Below are 16,329 nucleotides of genomic sequence, written 5' to 3'. Positions count from 1 at the left end.
TATTTATTTTTTTATTATATTTATGTAGAACACAACAGAAATTATGTAATATTTTAAAAATTACAGTAATAATAAGTTTTTTGTATGTTTATTAAATATATTTAGCGCAGCATAACGACATTCGTGATAATTAATTTACAGCATAATTAACTACAAGTGCCTAATTCGTTATTATATCATTATAATATCGAATAGAAAAGGGATAATCTTATCGAAAAATTAATTTCAAAAATAAAAAATTGTGTAATAAGTTTGAGAAGATAACAAGGAATCAGCGTAGGATTAACTTTAACGACTTCAGATGTTTAAAACTCAAATATTATGCATTATTATCCGTACAATTTCTGAGACTTGTAATGAAAGTTGTGCAATAAAATGATGTTTGCTTAACAGTGATTCATGTCACGCGATGTTTCTAAATTATTTCGTTATCCAAGTAATTATTCAAGTATGTATTAAGTTAATCGTTTCTCGTCAAAAGATTTACGGATTTTTTTTCGTAAAAGTCGACTTTAATCAGAGTTACTGATTTTTATTGCAAGCTCGGAATTTTTTTAATTGGGAGTATTAAAAAAATTTGTTCTCGTACAAAAAATGTGTATTAAAGTTAATGAAGATTATTTTAATTAACAAAAATTAGTTTAAAATCTTGTAAATCTGCCTTTAATTTTACTTGAAAAATACGATAAATTCTTTGCATCAATCTAATACAAACATAATTTTGTTCAACAATGTTATATTTAATTAAAAGGAAACGTTTATTTAATATTTCCCATTTTTAGTAGAATTCAACATGGCATTAAATTTGTCAAGTTAATATACTGTAAATGTTTGATATTTCATATTTTTACAATATAATCTAACTTCTGTGCCAATTTTGTTTATTTCAATATTTAGTAAAATTAAATAAAAGAACTATTTTAAAAAATTATGTAAGCGTGTATAAAATAACAGAATATGAAACAACTAAAATATCATAAAGTCGAGGATAAACGATCTCAGGAGAGAAATTTAGAACAGAAAGGCATCAACATTTAATCTTGATTAATCTGCTAGAAAAAATAAACAGATTCTCAATCCATATAATTACGGAATTAGTTCTCGCTTTAATTATTTAAAAATACTGGCGGATGTTCTACTTTAATAAGTCTCCCGTATTTTCCAGATATTAATACAAACATATTATGTTATAATAAATAATTAACAACATACAAAAAAAGATAACCAAGAAAAAGAAAAAAATACATTTTACAATGAATGATAAAAAACTATATCAGAAATTCGTATTTTGATTTAATATTAACATTATATAATAATTAAGTATGTATATTTTGTTGTTGTATTAAACATTATTTTCAATTTTAAATTATTCCATATTTGTTCCAATTATTTTTGATATTTTATTTATCCAATATTTAACATTAATTTATATTTATACATAAAAATTTATTTAAATATATTTAAATTTATTTATTTATTAATTTATTTTATTTATTTATTATCTCGAGTAACGTAAGTTTTTGATATGTTTGTTATTCCTCTATTTAACTCTTTTTTTACACACATAAAAATTTTCTAGTATTTTATTATTTTAACGGTATAATATCTTTTATAGTAAAGCTTAAGAATTCATTTTTCGATGAGGAAACCGCTCCTTTTACTTGTAGCAATGTATAAACATTTATATCAATAAATTTATAATTTAATACAAATTGACTACATCCGAAAAAATATTTAATTTCTATTTTGATATAGTAAACATAATTCTAAAAATAATATATGTTTTAAAAGTATAATTTTCCACACATTTCCTGTAACAATAATTAAAAACAACGTACAGATTACTTTCGATATTCGATGCACAATTTTATCCAATTGGATATCAACGGTCAATAATATTTCCATTGTTTAGTAGCATATGTTACCGTGTGACCTCTTAGAAACTATTTACATCACATAATGAATTTATTATGTTAGCTGCCAATATTCATCTTAGTATTCGGTGATTTCTCGAAACAGTAAGATAGCAATTAAATTTATATTCCTCTGGCATTCAAAGACGATGTTAACTGTATTATTGTTACAAATTGTTAATTGTTACAAAATACTGTAATTTCAACAGGTACATAATTTTAATCTATATAGGTGAGTTGTCAAAAAAAAATATTCTCATTAAAAACATATAAATAATTTCTAAAGCACAACAAATACAAATTTATGTTCTTAAAAACATATTCTTCAATGCTGAAAAACGTTCAAATATTCTTTTAAATTTTATCTTTCTCGATTTATACTACGTGAACTGAGATAAACGCAAAAATTATCTATCGTCTGTTTAAATGTAAAATTTTTTAATAACATTTATATCACACGTTTAAAATTAATTATTTTGATATTTGTGAAATTTATTGAAAAGATCAATTGTGTTTCTTGAGACCAAATTAACATATTGCAATAAAAAGTTATTCAATTATCTGTAATATTGTAAGAACGTAATTTTTAGTAGAAATAAAAATTGGTTTCTTTTACTTATTGCCAAATAGCACATGTTCGTTTCATAAACATTTCCTCAACGTACGTGAATATATTGGATATATTTAGAAAACGTATATGAAACAAACATGTGCTCACTGAGTTGCATTTTGAGTAATATATGTATAAATTTTATACATATTTAATATTTTTAGTTTTATATTTAACAAAAAATTTTGAACAAATTATGTTGCTCGCTCACATAAGATTCTAGATAACCTCTCGTATTTAGAACTTCGTTTCTTTTTTCACTATCACAAATAATTCTTTCTTTCTTCTAACTTTCTTTTAATTTTTCATAAAAATCTTACACCGCTTTAGTACGATTAACTACAATAGTTGTTATATTATATTTATTCTTCTTATATAAAAATTAAATAACATGTGTCGCAAATATATGTGTTTTGTCTAATCAAGAAATTCTTCTCGCAGATGCTTCAAGTGGGAATTAGTATGGCATTTTCACATATCATATTAAACAGATTAATAATTATCATAATAATTTTACTACCTACAGCAAAATTTACGAAAAATGACACTGAACTTAATTACAATGTTTTGAATGGCAATTTTAAACCACTGCATTATGGTGTCAAAATAGAATATGACGTATACAGAAATGTCTTTCTTGGAGAGTGCAATATCACCATCCAGATTAATCGCCCAACGGAAAATATAACTATAAACACAAACACTATCTCCATAAAGCAAATTAATCTGTTTGACGACAATGATAATGAGATGTTCAGCATCCAAATGTTTTCATTTGGAATCAATGAATTTAAAGAAATGTACATTTATCTTGATTTTATCCAGTTATCAGGGGATGTTTTATATCCTGATACATATATCTTAAAATTCATATATAGCGGTATGATATTAGATGACGAAAAAGACGCAGACAAAGAAAAGGATAAAATGTAAGTTCAAATAATAAATTTTTAGTAAAATTGTGATTAAATTTTTATATTAATCATACATTTAAAATAAAATAGGTTAAACAAGAAAGGCATTAAAGTAATAAAAGCAGTTGAATTATTTCCATGTTGGAACAAGGCAATATTTAAAACAACCTTTAACATTTCTATCAAGCATCATAAAGACTATAAGTTTTTATCGAGTATGCCGATACGAATACAAGTTGAAAACTTGGATAACACTCTGTGGACTCACTTTGACACATCACCTTTAATGTCTGCTAAACATTTAACAATTGTGAAATCCACATTCACTAATTACTTCGCTTATATTAGAAATGTCAAATTTTGGTATAGAAAAGAAATGATCGACCAGATGCGATTCGCAGAAAACATTGTCCGAGTAGTTATATACTATTTGAAACTAAAAAGTAAAGCAATAATACCAAAAATAGATTACTTTGTAATTGAAAACTTTCAACATAGTAACGAAAAGACGCGAGGATTCATTCTATTAAGGTACTTTTTAATAAAACAAAAATTAAAATCAAATTAAATAAATATATTTTTCTATAATATTATAAAAATAGAAAAAATGCATTTTAATGTTAGTGTGGCTATTAAAAAACAACTCAAACATCACGTCACTTGCATCACGTTCTGATAAAATATTCTTATCTTTATTTTAAACAAAAAATTAAAATAATTATTTTTTATGTCAAATTAGATTTTAATTCAGATTTTATTATTGAAAGCATGAAAAATAACTGCTATTTATGTACAAGTTTTACGTACAAGTAAGACATAAATTTATTTTTTTCACGAATAATATTGATAAAAAAATATCAAAATTTTTATTATTTTGAATGTTATACACATTTTTGCATGTAATATTACTGACGCAAAAATGTCCAAAATATTCTTCTCCTTTTTATCTTAAATAAATTCTATGCAAATGAGTAAGTAAATAGTTATTGCCATGTTATATCATTTACAATATGATATATATTGTTCACCAAAAATATATAAAAATCCAAGTTGTATAAATATAACATTCTTTTCTTGTTACATTCAGATTTAACTTTATTACTGGTTTATCTTTAAACATTTAAATAAATATAATTAAATGTTATTTGTGTCTTCGTAATAACTTATATCTATTACAACGACAATATAGAAATTTATTAAATTGCATATGTATATAAAAAAAATTTAGTTATATTTCTAATACTTGAAAGACTTCAAAACAATTTGCAGGGAAGAAGATATTATTTATAATTATACATTACATTCCGTTCGCAAAATGGAAGTGGCAAACTTAATGGCACGTGAAACGATATCTTATTGGTATGATGACGTGCCTTTGTGGTCAAAAGAAGGATTTATTACGTTTCTTGCAGCACATATTCTGAAGGTTTTTTTATATTTTCACTATTAGTATATTACAACTTTATACTTTAATATAAACGACCAAACGTTAATAGCAGCTGTCAACAGCGCTAAATACGTGTCGCCAAAATTACAAAACTTCTTTTGAAATATATTTACTCGATCATGTCACGCTTTACAGACTCAGTCATATTCCATGATGGACTTATTTTACGTCCAAGAACAACAGGAATCTTTACGTTTCGATACTCTTCCTACAGATTCTCTGCCATCTAGAACATCTCTTCATTATATCAAATGTAAATTTAAGCAAATATAACTAAAAAATTATTACAATTAAAGAAAATATAATTTAAAAATATTGATAATTCCATGTAAATTTGCAAAATTTGTAACAAAGTATAAGAAAACTTAACTGTAAATCGATTAAAATACAACTTATTTATATACAATACTTATTATAAGTATATTTAGAATAAAAATTAATACTATTTTAAAATACTAATTACTATTATGTCAATAGTAATTAATACTATATTAAAAGTCAAAAAAAAAAAAAAAATACATTAAACTATTTAACAAATATTTTACAATTTGAATCATTACAGCATCTATTATATGGCGCATGTTATATCATATAATATCTGACATGAAGTTTTGGACTAGTCTCAACATGTATAAAAACATACAGTGAGTAATATCTCTTTTTATATTTTTAAATAATGATAATAATGATAAAATACAAAATGTGAACAGTAAAACAAATGACTTGCTTCAAAATCTACTGTTCAAAAATAGAAACTAACCGTTTTAGATTTATCGGCTACTTTTAGTTACTCTTTATGTAAAGAATTTTAAACAACATATTGAGGAATTATTATTTATAGTAAATGATGTAATTTGATAAGTGATAAGAAAGATTTTTGCAATGTTAATTTTTCAGGTATAATCAGACAAACGCGACAGATACAAAGAATTTATCTACTATCGTATCATTTTGGAACGCTGTGGAAAGTGTTCTAGGTTCAACAAGTAATATACGTAACTTTAATAAAGATGTAATCGATATTTGGTCAATGCAAGGACATTATCCTGTACTGTACGTGACACGAAATTATTCTACTAACTTAGTATCAATCACATATATTAATTCTAAACATATACTATTTCCTAATATGAAACAATATGAATTATACGTGGTATATACGACGAAATCACTTATGAACATCGAGACACATCATTTTTGGCTATCTACACTAACACCATACCATTATATATCGCGCAATATTCACATTAATGATTGGATCATTCTCAATTTACAACAAACTGGTAAATATTAAACGATATTTTTATTATTCTGCTGACTTTATTTTCTATAATTGATTCTTCATTATTCCATGTTTAATCACTAGATATATGTCATTTATTTAATATATATTAATATATGTACAACTCAATTATATACACTACTTGCAACAATTAAGTAATCAAAAAAAATTGCTAAAAAACCAATCTTCAAATCATTGTAACTTCGCGAAAACCATCGTGTTTTAATTTAAGAAAAAGTGTTTAAAAGCTTGAAACTTCTTCTTTTTACTAATCGTTTCATTGGCAGTGAAGAGCACATACTTAATGTTCGGCAAGAGTTTCTTTCTACCTTAAATGAGGCAGGTTATGTATTTTTGAAAATTCTTTTTCGCGTTATTAAAAGGTCGATTGCGACGTTGGAGTTGACGATTTTGTTTATTACTGATCGGTTATCATCGAGATGATTGCGTTTAACATACTGTGACAGCTTGTATCTTTGTTATTATACAAAAAATAGTAGTATTTTAAAGAAAGTAAAAGTGCAAATTATTATACAACGGAAAAAAATGGCACACGCTTGGGTGACTTAGTTTTTACAATAAAATGAAAGTAATATATATAAAAAAAAATAATGATATTTACAAGCAATTCTTAATAAATTTGATGAAGATGCTCTAATAACAAAAATATTTTTGTACTATAGGGTACTATCGCATTAATTATGATTTGGAAAACTGGAAAAGACTTGCCTGGTATTTGTACAATGAAAATTATAACACGATTCCTGTTCTGAATCGAGCCCAAATCATCGATGACGCGTTTTACTTTTTGACGCAAAAGCAACTCAATATCAACTTGTTTTGGGATATTACAAGCTTTCTATTAAAAGATACGGACTATGTAGCATGGTATCCTATGATTAAAGCTGTTGAATACATGACATGTGTCTGGGAAGTTCAACATAATGCCCTTATAAAAGTAAATTATAATAAGAGTAATTTTTAAAAAAGAATAATGTGTAGTATTAAAACACTGTATAAAAGAAATTAAATAAATATATGTGTAAATATACTTATATCATCTTTTTCAAAAATAATAATAAATTTTTTATTATTTAACAATTTTTTAGGAGGTAATTAAAGAAATGTTCAATAAACTTCTGCAAAATATAGGATACGATGACAAATTTGACGAAAGTGATTTTACTAAATGTTTAAGAGAAGAAGCGGTAAAGTGGGCATGTGTTCTCGGTGAGCCAGAATGCAGAAAAATAGCCACTTCGAAATTAAAAGAAGATCTTCAAACTTCTGAACAAAACAAGTAAGATGTTTTACAACCACGAGATTAATATGAATAAATTTGATGGCATTATTGCCCTATGCCGGATAAATTATTTTAATATTACAAAATATTGTAGTTAAGTATTTGTATAGAATATTTCTTTTTCTCTGGTAATGCAGACTTTCGAAATGGAGGGAATGGATATACTGTAAAGGTTTAATGACAGCAAACCCCCTTACTTGGGACAAAGTGTTGATTAAATGGGAGAGAACATCCGATGATGCATTTTTAGACTACTTAACATGCTTTACAAATCCTGATACTTATCGAATTTATTTGGATATAATAATGAATGAGAGAGTTCATTATAATGTAAAAAACAGTAAAACAAGTGCTAATAACGTTCTTCTTATTGTTGCAAAACATGCAAGAAATGATGCTGTGCTCAAGTATATATTCGACAATATAAGATTGTTCGAATTCAGTATAAACAAGTGATTACATTTTCATTTATTAATATTTTTTAGTATTTATGAATATTTGTTATATTTGTTAAATATATTACTTTACTTTTCTAGGCAAATTGATCACATTGCCATATTAATCGTTATTATTACGCACGAACATTCTGTAGAACAATTCGAAAAGGTATATTTTCCTGGTATATGCATGTAACATTCTCATTAATTGGCCTTTTTATGTTGAGCTTATTTATGTTAAAATTTTGACATACGCGATATATCAGAACATATCTCAATGCACTTAATACAGCAAATTATAACTTCTGAAACTGTATATATTGTATATAGTAGGAGAAAAATTAATATTTATTTATATTGTCTATTATATCTTCAAATAATCTGTTTTAGATAACTGAATTTGCGGAAGGTCTTAGTGAAAAGCGACTAATTGATGCAGTTAAACAAAAAATAAAGAAACGAAAATTGGAATGTGAAAAACGAGTCACATACTACGAGCGCATCGAGGTACCTTCCTATATAGAAAGAAAGAATTAAGCAAACAATTGAATCCATGAAAGACAATTGTTTTACTCGCTCCTTTATATATGAAATATTTTTGTAATACTGTTTTTATTATTGTATTAAATATTACTTCTCAATTTTAAATTGTTCCATTTTTGATTCACTTGTTTTTAATATTTCATTAATCTAATATTTAACATTAATTTATATTTTTATATATAAATATAATTATTTTATTTATTTATTATATCCAAGTGTAAGTTTTTGGTATGTTTGTTACTCTTCCATTTGGCTCTTCTTTGACATAAAAATTTTATAGTATTTTATTATTTTAACAGTATAATATCTTTTATAATAAAGCTTAATAATTCATTTTTTGATGAGTAACTCTCTTCTTTTATTCGTAACAATGTATAAGAATATATATCAATAAATTTATAATTTAATACAAATTGATTATATCCGAAAAAATATTCAATTTCTATTTTAATATAGTAAACATAAAACTGATATGTGCATTAAAAGTATAATTTTCCACACATTTCCTGTAACAATAGTTAAAAACAACTTACAAATTTACTTTCTATATTCTATGCGCGATTTTATTCGATTAGATATCAACGGTCAATAACGTCTCCATTGTTTAGTAGCATATGTTACCGCGTAACCTCTTAGGAACTATTTACATCATATAATCTATATATTATGTTAGCTGCCAATATTCCACTTAGTGTTCGGTGATTTCTCGAAACAGTAAGATAGCAATTCAATTTAGATATTTCTGCATTTGCAAATCCAGACGGTGTTAACTGTACTATTGTTACAAATTGTTAATTGTTACAAAGTACTGTAATTATAATAAACACATCATTGTAATCTATAGAAGTGAGTTACCATAAGTAAAATATTTCTCATTAAAAACATATAACAAATTACTAAAACATAACAGATACAGCTTTATATTCTTTAAAACATATTCTTCAGAGCTGATGAACATATTTAACGATTCTTTTCAATTTTTCCTTTTTCATTTTATGGTACGTGAGCTGAGATAAACGTAACAATTATCTATCGTCTGTTTGAATGTAAAATTTTTCAATAACATTTATATCACACGTTTAAAATTATTATAATTATTATAATATTTGCAAAATTTATTGAAAATATCGATTGTATTTTTTGAAAACTAGGGTACGTATAGTTGAAGTGAAATTTTATTTAATTATCTGTAGCAATGTAAGAACGTAATTTTCTGTAAAAATAAAATTTAGTTTCTCTTACTTATTGCCAAATAACACACGTTCGTTTCATATACGTTTTCTCAACGTACATGTATACATTGGACATGTTTAGGAAACGTATATGAAACGCACATGTCCTAACTGAGTTGCATTTTGAGTAATATATAAATTTTATACATATTTAATATTTTTAGTTTTATATTTAACAAAAAATTTTGAACAAATTATGCTGCTCGCTCACATAAGATTCTAGATAACCTCTCGTATTTAAAATTTTTTTTTTTTTTTATTGTCACAAATAATTCCTTCTTTTTTTTAACTGTTTTTCATGAAAATCTTACACCGCTTTAGTACGATTACCTATAATAGTTGTTATACAGAGTGATTTAAAATAACCTGATGTTCGTGCAATGCCATATTCTTGAGCGAATTCTGAGACGATTTTTCCTATTACAAAATTTTGTCCAAAGCTTAATTTTCGAATTATAATTGAAAATAAGTAGCGACTTACGAGTTTGGTACAACGGGCAGGCAGGGATGCGCAACGTATAATGAGACTGTCAAGTGTTTACTATCGTCTCATGACGCATTGCACTATCCCTGCCTGTCCGTTGTATCGGACTCGTAAGTAACAAATTATTTTCAATTATAACTCAAAAACTAAGCTTCGAACAAAATTTTGTAAAAAGGAAAATCGTCTCAGAATTCACTCAAGAATATGGCATTGCAAGGACATCAAGTTATTTTGAATCACCCTGTATAATATTTATTCTTCTTATATAAAAGTTAAATAGCATGTGTCGCTGTTATATATTACTTTTTGTACTATAGCCAGAGGTTCTTGAAACACAATATCAATTCTCTGTAGTTAATATAAAGTTTGTTGTGAAAAGACAATACGCGCGCGGAAAAATTCTTGTCGATTACAGTCTTAACTGAACAGAAGAAGCGCATTTTCATTAGTCACGCAACAGTAGCGCACGCACTCTACAGACACTGGCGCCAAACATAAAACAATTATTCTCTACAGTCGCAAATGTATGTGTTTTTTCTAATCAAGAAATTCTTCTTGCAGATGCTTCAAGTGGGAATTAGTATGGCATTTTCACATATCTTATTAAACAGATTAATATTTATCATGATAATTATACTACCTACTGCAAAATTTACGAAAAATGACACTGAACTTAATTACAATGTTTTGAATGGCAATTTTAAACCACTGCATTATGGTGTCAAAATAGAATATGACGTATACAGAAATGTCTTTCTTGGAGAGTGCAATATCACCATCCAGATTAATCGCCCAACGGAAAATATAACTATAAACACAAACACTATCTCCATAGAGCAAATTGATCTGTTTGACGACGATTATAATGAGATGTTCAGCATCCAAATGTTTTCATTTATCAATGAATTTAAAAAAAAGTATATTCATCTTGATTTTATCCAGTTATCAGGGGATGTTTTATATCCTGATACGTATATCTTAAAATTCATATATAGCGGTATGATATTCGATGACGAAAAGGACGCAGACAATGAAAAGAACAAAATGTAAGTTCAAATAATAAATTATTAGTAAAATTATGATTAAACTTTTATATTACTCATAAACTTAAAATAAAATAGGTTAAACAAGAAAAGCATTAAAGTAATAAAAGCAGTTGAATTATTTCCATGTTGGAACGAGGCAATATTTAAAACAACCTTTAACATTTCTATCAAGCATCATAAAGACTATAAGTTTTTATCGAGTATGCCGATACGAATACAAGTTGAAAACTTGGATAACACTCTGTGGACTTACTTTGACAAATCACCTTTAATGTCCGCTAAACATTTAACAATTGTGAAATCCACATTCACTAATTTCTTCGCTTCTATTAAAAATGTCAAATTTTGGTATAGAAAAGAAATGATCGACCAGGTGCGATTCGCAGAAAACATTGTCCAAGATGTCATATACTATTTGCAACTAAAAAGTAGAGCAATAATACCAAAAATAGATTACTTTGTAATTGAGGACTTTCAACATAGTAACGAAAAGACGCGGGGATTCATTCTATTAAGGTACTCCTTAATAAAACAAAAATTGAAACCAAATTAAATAAATATATTTTTCTATAATATTATAAAAATAAAAAAAATGCATTTTAATGTTAGTGTGGTTATTAAAAAACAACTAAAACATCACGTCACTTACACCACGTTCTAATAAAATAATCTTATCTTTATTTTATGGTAAACAAAAAACTAAAATAATTATTTTTTATGTCAAATTAGATTTTAATTCAGATTTAATTATTGAAAGCATGAAAAATAACTGCTATTTATGTACAAGTTTTACGTACAAGTAATACATAAGCTTATTTTATTCACGAATAATATTGATAAAAAATTATCAAAATTTTTATTATTTTGAATGTTATACACATTTTTGCATGTAATATTACTGACGCAAAAGTGTTTAAAATATTTTTCCCCCTTTTATCTTCAATAAATTCTATACAAATGAGTAAATAAATAGTTTGTGCCATGTTATATCATTTACAATATGATATATATTGTTCACCAAAAATATATAAAAATCCAAGTTGTATAAATATAACATTCTTTTCTTGTCACATTCAGATTTAACTTTATTACTGGTTTATCTTTAAATATTTAAATAAATATAATTAAATGTTATTTGTGTCTTCGTAATAATTTATATCTATTACAACGACAATATAGAAATTTATTAAATTGCATTATTATATAAAAAAAATTTAGGTATATTTCTAATACTAGAAAGACTTCAAAACAATTTGCAGGGAAGAAGATATTATTTATAATTATACATTACATCCCGTTCGCAAAATGGAAGTGGCAAACTTAATAGCACGTAAAACGATTTCTTATTGGTATGATGATATGTTTCTGTGGTCCAAAGAAGGATTTATTACGTTTCTTGCAGCACTTATTTTGAATCAGGTTTTTTTATACTTTCACTATTAGAGTACATTACTTTATACTTTAATATAATCGACTAAACGTTAATAGCAGCTGTCAACAGCGCTAAATACGTGTTGCCAAAATTTAAAAAACTTCTCTCGAAATATATTTACTCGATCATGTCACGCTTTACAGACTCGGTTATATTCCATGATGGACTTATTTTACATCCAAGTACAACAGGAATCTTTACGTTTCGATGATCTTCCTACAGATTCTCTGCCATTTAAATCATCCCGTTATTATATCACATGTAAGTTTAAGCAAATATAACTAAAATATTATTTAGAATCAAAGACAATGTAATTTTGAAATATTGATAATTCTATGTAAATTTACAAAATTTGTAACAAAGTATAAGAAAACTTAACTGTAAATCGATTAAAATACAACTTATTTATATATAAAACATATTATAAGTATATTAAAAATAAAAATTAAGACTATTTTAAAATACTAATTACTATTATGTCAATAGTAATTAATACTATATTAAAAGTAAAAAAAATACATTATACTATTCAACAAATATTTTACAATTTGAATCGTTACAGCATCTATTATATGGCGCATGTTATATCATATAATATCTGATATGAAGTTTTGGACTAGTCTCAACATGTATAAAAACATACAGTGAGTAATATCTTTTTATATCTTTAAATGGTGATAATAATAATGAAATAAAAAATTTGAACAGTAAAGCAAATGACATGCTTCAACATCTACTGTTCAAAACTAGGAACTAACCGTTTTAAACTTATCGGCTACTTTTAGTTACTCTTTATGTAAAGAATTTTAAACAACATATTGAGGAATTATTATTTATAGTAAATGATGTAATTTTATAAATAATAAGAAAAATTTTTGCAATGTTATTTTTCAGGCATAATCAGACAAACGCGACAGATACTGAGAATTTATCTACTATTGTATCATTTTGGAACGCTGTGGAAAGTATTCTAGGTACAACAAGTAATATACGTAACTTTAATATAGAAGATGTAATCGATATTTGGTCAATGCAAGGACATTATCCTGTACTGTACGTGACACGAAATTATTCTACTAACTTAGTATCAATCACATATATTAATTCTAAACATATACAATTTCCTAATATGAAACAATATGAATTATACGTGGTATATACGACGAAATCACTCATGAACATCGAGACACATTACTTTTGGCTATCTACACTAACACCGTACCATTATATATCGCACAAGATTGACATTAATGATTGGATCATTCTCAATTTACAACAAGGTAAATATTAAACAGTATTTTTATTATTCTGCTGACTTTATTTTCTATAATTGATTCTTCATTATTCCATGTTCAATCATTAGAAATATGTTATTTATTTAATATATTAATATATGTACAATACAATTCAAATACATACACTACTCGCAACAATTAAGTGATCAAGAAAAATTGCTAAAGAAACCAATCTTCAAATCATTGTAACTCCGCGAAAACCATTGTGTTTTAATTTAAGAAAAAGCGTTTGGAAGCTTGAAACTTTTTCTTTCTACTGATCGTTTTAATGGCAGTGAAGAGCACATACTTAATGTTCGGCAAGAGTTCATTTCTACCTTAAAAGAGGCAGGCTATGTATTTTTGAGAATTCTTTTTCGCGTTATTAAGAGGTCGATTGCGACGTTAGAATTAACGATTTTGTTTATTACTGATCAGTTGTCATCGAGATGATTGCGTTTAACATATTGTGACAACTTGTATCTTTGTTATTATACAAAAAGTAGTAGTATTTTAAAGAAAGTAAAAGTGCCAATTATTATACAACGGAAAAAAATGGCACGCGCTTGGGTGACTTAGTATAATAACTTAGTACAATAAATTGAGAGTAATATATATAAAAGAAAATAATGATATTTACAAGCATTTCTTAATAAATTTGATGAAGATGCTCTAATAACAAAAATATTTTTGTGCTATAGGGTACTATCGCGTTAATTATGATTTGGAAAACTGGAAAAGACTTGCCTGGTATTTGTACAATGAAAATTATAACACGATTCCTGTTCTGAATCGAGCCCTAATCATCGATGATGCGTTTTACTTTTTGACGCAAAAGCAACTCAGTATCAACTTGTTTTGGGATATTACAAGCTTTCTATTAAAAGATACGGACTATGTAGCATGGTATCCTATGATTAAAGCTGTTGAATACATGACATGTGTCTGGGAAATTCAACATAATGCCCTTATAAAGGTAAATTAAAATAAGAGTATTTTTCTACAAAAAAAGAATAATGTGTAGTATTAAAACACTGTATAAAAGGCGTTAAATAAATATATGTGTAAATATACTTATATCTTTTTCACAAATAATAATAAATTTTTTATTATTTAACAATTTTTTAGGAGGTAATTAAAGAAATGTTCAATAAACTTCTGCAAAATATAGGATACGATGACAAATTTGACGAAAATGATTTTACTAAATGTTTAAGAGAAGAAGCGGTAAAGTGGGCATGTGTTCTCGGTGAGCCAGAATGCAGAAAAATAGCCACTTCGAAATTAAAAGAAGATCTTCAAACTTCTGAACAAAACAAGTAAGATGTTTTACAACCACGAGATTAATATGAACAAATTTGGTGGCATTATTGCCCTATGCCGGATAAATTATTTTAATATTACAAAATATTGTAGTTAAGTATTTGTATAGAATATTTCTTTTTCTCTGGTAATGCAGACTTTCGAAATGGAGGGAATGGATATACTGTAAAGGTTTAATGACAGCAAACCCCCTTACTTGGGACAAAGTGTTGATTAAATGGGAGAGAACATCCGATGATGCATTTTTAGACTACTTAACATGCTTTACAAATCCTGATACTTATCGAATTTATTTGGATATAATAATAAATGAGAGAGTTCATTATAATGTAAAAAACAGTAAAACAAGTGCTAAAAACGTTCTTCTAATTGTTGCAAAACATGCAAGAAATGATGATGTGCTCAAGTATATATTCGACAATATAAGATTGTTCGAATTCAGTATAAACAAGTGATTACATTTTCATTTATTAATATATTTTAGTATTTATGAATATTTGTTATGTTTGTTAAATATATTACTTTACTTTTCTAGGCAAATTGATCACATTGCCATATTAATCGTTATTATTACGCACGAACATTCTGTAGAACAATTCGAAAAGGTATATTTTCCTGGTATATGTATATAACATTCTCATTACTTCGCCTTTTTATGTTGAGCTTATTTATGTTAAAATTGTGACATACGCGATATATCAGAACATATCTCAATGCACTTAATACAGCAAATTATAACGTCTGAAATTGTATATATTGTATATAGTAGAAGAAAAATTTATATTTGTTTATATTGTTTTTTATATCTTCAAATAATCTGTTTTAGATAACTGAATTTGCAAAAGGTCTCAGTGAAAAGCGACTAATTGATGCAGTTAAACAAAAAATAAAGAAACGAAAATTGGAATGTGAAAAACGAGTCACATACTACGAGCGCATCGATATACCTACCTATATAGAAAGAAAGAACTAAGCAAACAATTGAATCCATGAAAGACAATTGTTTTACTTGCTGCTTTATATATGAAATATTTTTGTAATACTGTTTTTATTATTGTATTAAATATTACTTCTCGATTTTAAGTTGTT

At 26.0% G+C, this 16,329-nt stretch overlaps 2 protein-coding genes across 6 annotated transcripts in view; one reads left to right on the top strand and one right to left on the bottom strand.

The window, feature by feature from the left end:
- Positions 1-16,329, bottom strand: part of LOC105679617 (monocarboxylate transporter 11-like) — a 95,431-nt gene that overhangs the window by 9,389 nt on the left and 69,713 nt on the right. The gene's annotated exons all lie outside the window — the stretch shown is intronic.
- Positions 829-16,323, top strand: LOC105679607 (thyrotropin-releasing hormone-degrading ectoenzyme-like). 4 transcript variants are annotated; one of them, XR_010890226.1, is made up of 14 exons: positions 829-2,145; positions 2,965-3,452; positions 3,528-3,968; positions 4,707-4,863; positions 5,020-5,137; positions 5,447-5,528; positions 5,782-6,167; positions 6,850-7,124; positions 7,276-7,466; positions 7,607-7,921; positions 8,006-8,075; positions 8,297-9,295; positions 10,727-11,211; positions 11,287-11,428. XR_010890226.1 is itself a non-coding variant. In XM_067355102.1 (12 exons), the coding sequence occupies exons 2-12, from the start codon at positions 10,727-10,729 to the stop codon at positions 16,211-16,213; spliced, it is 2,670 nt and encodes an 889-aa protein (XP_067211203.1). In that variant the 5' UTR covers positions 8,502-9,295; the 3' UTR covers positions 16,214-16,323. The 4 variants fall into 4 exon arrangements, 3 of the variants coding, with proteins under 3 accessions (XP_067211203.1, XP_067211204.1, XP_067211201.1); XM_067355102.1 differs by lacking the exons at positions 829-2,145; positions 2,965-3,452; positions 3,528-3,968; ... (6 more) ...; positions 7,607-7,921; positions 8,006-8,075 and adding exons at positions 12,471-12,630; positions 12,787-12,904; positions 13,206-13,287; ... (4 more) ...; positions 15,776-15,845; positions 16,067-16,323 and having other exon boundaries at positions 8,502-9,295; positions 11,287-11,727; XM_067355103.1 differs by lacking the exons at positions 829-2,145; positions 2,965-3,452; positions 3,528-3,968; ... (7 more) ...; positions 8,006-8,075; positions 8,297-9,295 and adding exons at positions 9,395-9,601; positions 12,471-12,630; positions 12,787-12,904; ... (5 more) ...; positions 15,776-15,845; positions 16,067-16,323 and having other exon boundaries at positions 11,287-11,727.

The sequence above is a fragment of the Linepithema humile genome, chromosome 5 (assembly GCF_040581485.1).
Source record: "Linepithema humile isolate Giens D197 chromosome 5, Lhum_UNIL_v1.0, whole genome shotgun sequence".
In the NCBI taxonomy this organism is placed as follows: Eukaryota; Metazoa; Arthropoda; class Insecta; order Hymenoptera; family Formicidae; genus Linepithema; species Linepithema humile.
This window is presented reverse-complemented; position numbering and strand designations above follow the sequence as displayed.

What these genes read in the sequence shown, in the direction of transcription:
- LOC105679607 (XM_067355100.1), top strand. Translation starts at nt 10,688, where the DNA reads ATGTATGTGTTTTTTCTAATCAAGAAATTCTTCTTGCAGATGCTTCAA. An exon ending in CGGGGATTCATTCTATTAAG is followed by an intron (nt 11,728 to 12,470) that starts GTACTCCTTAAT and finishes AACAATTTGCAG; the next exon opens with GGAAGAAGATATTATTTATA. An exon ending in AACATAATGCCCTTATAAAG is followed by an intron (nt 14,894 to 15,045) that starts GTAAATTAAAAT and finishes ACAATTTTTTAG; the next exon opens with GAGGTAATTAAAGAAATGTT.